Below are 6000 nucleotides of genomic sequence, written 5' to 3'. Positions count from 1 at the left end.
GCTGTGGCCCGTCTTCCCCAACCAAGGCCAGCCGCGCTCTGTCCCGTAAGCCAGGCTGCGGACGCACGGGACACCAGCCCATGTGCCTGCCAAGAGCTGGGCACTGGCTCTCGACCCTCTTATGGAAGTTGTACTTTTAATCCTACGGGATTTAATTCAACGCTAAGTATTTAGTTAAATACTACCTAGGTTAAGCAAAACGAGAATGCATAGAAGTTTCTGTGAGAGAATCTGTGCCAGAGACAAACAGTAACAGGGATTACTGAGACCATGAGGGCGAGGCCCCTGCCAGTCATGGAAGAGGGCTCTCTAAAATGCCAGGTTTCAGACGGCCTCACACCATCTGAAATTCCAAATGTACCTGGAGGAAAGCGGAGCCAGAAATCAGTGCAAAGACTCTGGTCCTCCACCAACACGGTGGTAAATACATGTACAAACAAGTGTTTATATCACTTCAGGCTGAGATCTTTCAAAACAGTTACTCAGAACTCCAGCACCGTGATCAACGCTGCTGACTGATTTTTGGTCCTTGTTTTGGAAAAGGGTCCTCCACCACCTTGACTGAACTTATGACCGTCGGCCAGGCGTGGGGCCTTAAAGAGAGACCCCGTTAAGCCTTCCGCCTGCAGTGTCTCCCCACTGCCCAAGAGCCCAGGGCTGGCACAGAGCCACACTCGCTGACGAGCGGACAGGGCCACCGCAGGCTTCCTGCCACTCCTGCTCCCCTACCCCACCCCTTACCTGATGGTACTGGATGAGTCTCAGTAACATGGACACCACCACCTCTTTCTGGGTTTCAAGCTCTTTTCCTGCATCAGCCTTATTGGTTCCTCTTAAAACGAAGAGGTCGTGGACTATGGGCTGCAGGGCAGGTATGGCTGTGGGCACAGAAGGACACTAAGAAGGCGCTCGGGAGACGACACTGACGCCTCCAGACGATTTCCAAGAAACAGAGGTCTGATCCACACTCGACTCGGCGATCAGGGATAATTTCAGGTTACCCAGGAGTGCACGGAGATTATCTGTACGCCATCCTGGAAGGTCAAGGGTCTTCCCTGACACTTCACAAGGTTGTGAAATCTTTTTGAAAACTAGGACTTCTGTGACATAACATTACTTCTGACACAAAGTGACACAAATTCAAAAGTCGAATTTAAACTAAAAAACAGCAGCATCCTAACCTCATACACCATCTGCTCAGTCACCTGAAAAGAGCACAGATGCTTTTCCCACAGAAAACACTTAGAGTATTAGATTTCTATAGTGTTTCAAGCAACTCAACTCAGTCTCTCGTTAGACTAAGGGTTTCCCCCTCAAGGCATGTCTTTACTCAAAACAGCAAAGTGAAGTCTTTGGCCGAACACACCCTCAGGAGTAAACTAGGAAGGCCTTTCACTGAGGAGCATCAGCCGGGCCAAGTCACCAAGTTACTGAAAGGCACACTCTCACCCTCAGCCTCTCTCACACTCTCTCTCTCTCACACACATGCAGACTCATACACACACTCACACACACATACTGGCTGAGTTTCCCACAGATGACCAGGCTCTGTAGTGGAGACAATAAGGTCTGACTGTCCATCAACTTTCTTTCCAAACAAAGAACTTGCTTCCCTCTGGTCTGGGAAGCCTCAGCCGCCCCTCCAGTGAGGCCTGCACTCTCAGCTCCAGGGCCCAGGCACACGCAGTCAGGGCCCCTCTGCCGAGGCCGGGACAGGGGCCTACAGTAGGCTGGCCGCCTTGCTAGCGTGGAGGCGGAAAGGAGCTGAGCCCTGCGTACCCCCGCGCCCGGCCTGGGAGGTCCGCCGCCGCGGGACAGCACAGGGGGACCTCGGTGCGGCAGCCAGCAGAGGTCACAGGAGGCGCCCCCACCACGGCGCAGAGGCCTCCAGGCTTCTGCCGACAGCGCCACATAAGGCGAGCAGGGCGAGCTGGGAGGAAGTCAGAGGGGTGACACTCCTCCCCACAGCACAGCCTCACTGCGCCAGGCGGCAGCAGGTGCCTGGGCTGCGGGTCGCTCTCTGTGGACCTCACTTTAGCTCCTATGAAACAGGCAGTCAAAACAAGGTCCTGAATCAAGGCCACACTGTACCTTCCAGGACATTGGGCAATAAACCCAGTGGCCTTACAGAAGCTGGATTTTAAAGTTTTCTGTTTCATGTGGATAGACAAGAGTATTTATGGCTGACTCCACGTGCGCTGTTTGTACCCAGGTGGACCACACTCCCTTCTTCAGACACCTCTGGCCAGAGTACACACGCGCACAGCCAGCGGGAGGCAGTGTAAGCACACAGACCAAAGAGCCAGGGAGAGGCCCGCCCCCCATTACCGTGCGTCACTGCCTTCCTCCCGCTGGCCATGATGCCGTCACAGAGCTGGATGATTTTAGGGATCCCGATGATCTGTTTTGAGTGGTAACGCTCGTAAGACAGTAATACCAGGAAGAAAAAGATGTTTGGGATAATCGCCTCTGACTCCCTAGAAACAGAAACATCCAAAGACATCCTTTTAAAATGAAAAAACATCATCGTATTAACAGCCCCAAAACACTCCTGATTCAAAGTGGAGAGCATGCATATGAGAAACAGGAGAGCGTGGGGTGGGGGGCAGCACTCGGAGCCTCGGCACCCGGTTCGGTCCCGTCACCCTCATCTCGAGTCCCTGTCTGGGGCGGGGCCCCCACGCCCGCTGGGGCGCTAGGCAGCTGGCAGGGCTCAGTGAGGGCCCTGAGGGAGGCACCCTCATCACCGCAGCCCAGGGCGCCTCCATCTGCCCCTCACCCTGCCACTGAAGAAGCTGGCACCCAAAGGAGAAAAGGTAACTTGCCTCCAATCACATGGTCAGGGTGACACACCCAAGAACAAGAGCCCGGGCCTCTAGACCCGGGGGCAGGGGGAGAGGCGGGCGGACAGGCCGCTCAGGACACTCCTCTGCACCACACTTCCCTCACGACTAAGTGGCTCAGAAACTAAAGGAGTTTCATTTTCAATTATATTTACAGGATGAAGTATTAAAACCTTACAGGCTAGCAAGGTAAAGTTACTAAAGATAACCATATCTAATGCTGTTTTCTGTAAGATTAGAAAAAAATTACTGTTATCTCAAATAAGATTTCATTTAGCAAAACCATTATAATTAAATGCTTTAAAATCTGAAATGAAAACTGACAACACGTGTAAATGTCAGGTGAAGAACGACCTCCCAACAAGGCTTGAGATACTTAAGTCATTAATTTTCAAGAGAAACAAAAATCCACAGCACGTTGATCAGACTTTCATTAAACACAGTGCCTGGCAAAAACGCCCAGCGATCTTTAAAGTAAACATTCATCTTAAAAATCTAGAATTACACGTATGGACTTCCCCAGTAGGAAGTGATTAAGACGCCACACTTTTACTGCAGGGGACACAGGTTCAATTCCCGGTCAGGGAACTAAGATCTGCATGCCACTTGGTGTGGCCAAAAAAATAAAATGGATGAAAATAAAATAAAATTACATGTAATTATGTAACAAGGACAAGAAGTCTAAAGTAACAAAATGCAATTACCTGAACTGGCCGACCTCAATGTATTCAAACTGCTTCAGCACAAATCCAATAAACACCTACAGGCAGGAAATACAATTTTCACATCAGTAATTAAAATGTGCAAACAAGGTTACTCTCCTTGGCGCTCATCTGTATAGACCTCTGACAAGTTTCCTGACGGTAGACAACCTTGCTTCTATACAAGAACTCAAATGTATGCTACGGTCAGATTAGATAGTTTCAAGACACTTGCAGAAACCCTTTTAAACTCGTTTACTCAACACTGAGGTGAAACCTCCTGGGAGAAACAAACGAGAAGCTCCAGGGGCCACCAGGGGGCCCCCAAAGGGCGCAGCACAGGTCCCGCTGGTCCGGCTGCGGCACGCCCAGCAGCCTGGGCGTCCTGAGCTGGCTTAGGGACAAGACGTCCAGCTGAGCCCACCTTCTCCCCACAGCACCAGCGCTCAGAGGGGCCGGGCACCCAGAGCTGTTGGGGGCGCAATGGCTGTGAGTGGAGGCCACACCCGGGACTGCTCACGACCATGTCGAGCTTTAGGTGCGTGTTCGTTCTCCACCCTGACACTCGGAGCTCATCTCCGGCTCCCTCCTGCCCCCGGTGTGACACAGACACACACAGGGGCTCCGTAAGCCATGCCCTGAACTGAGGCAAACCGTGGGCCTCTTCCGTTTTTCTACCCTGTTCATAAAGGCCATCACCGCAACTAATCCTAAGACCTGGGGAGAGAGGGGGCCTCTAACCACCACTGAGAGGACTGGTCTCCATGAGGAGTTGCGAAGGTGCCTGCTGGGCTCCGACAAGTGGAGCCAGCCCGCGCCGGGCCCTGCTTCCTCCCGGGAAGCCCCACGGCAGGTCCCACGCCTGCCTCCCCTCGGCCACAGCCACCCCACCGCGGATGAGGGTGTCCCCTCCCCAGACGACAGAACCACCATCCCCTGGGAGCGTTTCCGCAGAGAAGGAAAACAGCTCTGTGGAGAATGTCCTCCTGAAAACCAGCGCGGAGAGCAGGGTGGTGAAGATGCTGGCCAACACAAAGCCCCCAGGCCCCTCCCCTCGGGTGGACCCCCAGCAGCACTGCAGGGAAAGCGGGGTCACCTCTCCGTCGAGCTTCCCCAGGGCAGCGACGCTGCCACAGCACCCACAACACGGTGACGTTGAGGGGCAAACGGAGAGCTGCAGCGTTTCCACCTCAGAACACTTCCTATCTCGCCCAGGAAAGCGGCCCACGGTCACAGCCCAACAGGGATGGTCACATCCTGACGCCCCAAACACAACTGTCCCTGGGGTGACCTTGGCTGGCCTGACTCCTGCTTTCAGAGAATTCACGTCATGAAGGGATCTGCCTTTCCACAGTCGCACACGCCAGAGCAGGGTGCGGGGGTGAGGGCCCACGGAGTGGAAGCGAGTGAGGACCCTCGGGACGGCTCAGACAGCTGGGGCGCAGGGGCCAGCCGCTGCCCGACAGACCACACGCCTTTGCAACAGGTGACAGCTTGAAACTGGCAACCGTTCCTCATAAGTTGTTTAAAACCACACTCTGGATTCTGCACAGATGTCCCCCCAAACCGTAAATTCAAATTACTCTTGGGGTGGGGGCAGGTGGGTAGATGGGAGGAACCACTGCAGGAGCGTGAAGGCTGGAGAGCCCAGCTGAGGGCGCCGAGCTTGCCGAGGCTCCGCAGGCCAGGCCTCCGCGCCCGACCGTGGGTGAGACAGAGGAGAGGCAGCAGCCAGTGCGGGAAGGAAAGGCACACTTCCTGACGGCAGATTCCAGCGTCTTTCCCAGGTAACCTTCACTACATCGTGAACAGGTACGGCAGAGCAGAGGCGCAGTGTCACACCTGGTCTGAGTCCAGGAGGCAGTAGTTGACCCGCAGCTGCACCAGCTGCGCCAGCAGGTCCAGCACCTGCTTCTGCAGCTGCACAGAGGTGGTGGTCGTGTACTGCTTCAAAGCCTTTATAACAAGAGGCTCGAACAAGCGAATGTGATTGTGAATAGCATTCTGCGAAGGAGAAAGAGCACGCGAGTGAGTCTTCAGCGGCAGCCGCTTCCAGCCGCAACCTGAGGGGCTCCCAGTTACCTTGTCTGCTCGGTTCTTTGTGACGCTGGTGAGGTTTGTCTTCAGCTGGGTCGACACTTTCTGGAGGACGTCAAACCACCTGCCAGGTAGGAAAGAGGGCAAGCAAAGAACACCCTTACATACTCTCCTGTGTCCCCAGCTAGACCCAGGTCAAGCTAACTCCAACTCACAGAATCAGAACATTTCAGGGTCAAAAGGACTTCAACAGCCACTCGGTGTAGCAGCATCAAGCTCTTCTTTTAATGAAGATTAGTCAGGCAAGGAAATGGCAACCCGCTCCAGTATTTTTGTCTGGAAAATCTCACGGACAGAGGGGCCTGGTGGGCTATAGTCCATGGAGTCGCAGAGTTGGACACGACCAAGCGACTGAGCAT

General features: G+C 54.0%; 1 protein-coding gene across 1 annotated transcript in view; it reads right to left on the bottom strand.

Annotated features, from left to right (window-relative positions):
• Positions 1 to 6000, bottom strand: part of HTT (huntingtin) — a 113987-nt gene that overhangs the window by 44714 nt on the left and 63273 nt on the right. The window contains 5 exon segments of the mRNA XM_010848065.1: positions 742 to 878; positions 2329 to 2477; positions 3548 to 3603; positions 5387 to 5548; positions 5627 to 5705. Coding sequence (XP_010846367.1) covers positions 742 to 878; positions 2329 to 2477; positions 3548 to 3603; positions 5387 to 5548; positions 5627 to 5705 — 583 coding nt within the window.

The sequence above is a fragment of the Bison bison genome, unplaced genomic scaffold (genome assembly GCF_000754665.1).
Source record: "Bison bison bison isolate TAMUID 2011002044 unplaced genomic scaffold, Bison_UMD1.0 scf7180017849866, whole genome shotgun sequence".
In the NCBI taxonomy this organism is placed as follows: domain Eukaryota; kingdom Metazoa; phylum Chordata; class Mammalia; order Artiodactyla; family Bovidae; genus Bison; species Bison bison.
The sequence above is the reverse complement of the archived record's forward strand: the minus strand, read 5'-3'. Positions and strand labels throughout refer to the sequence as shown.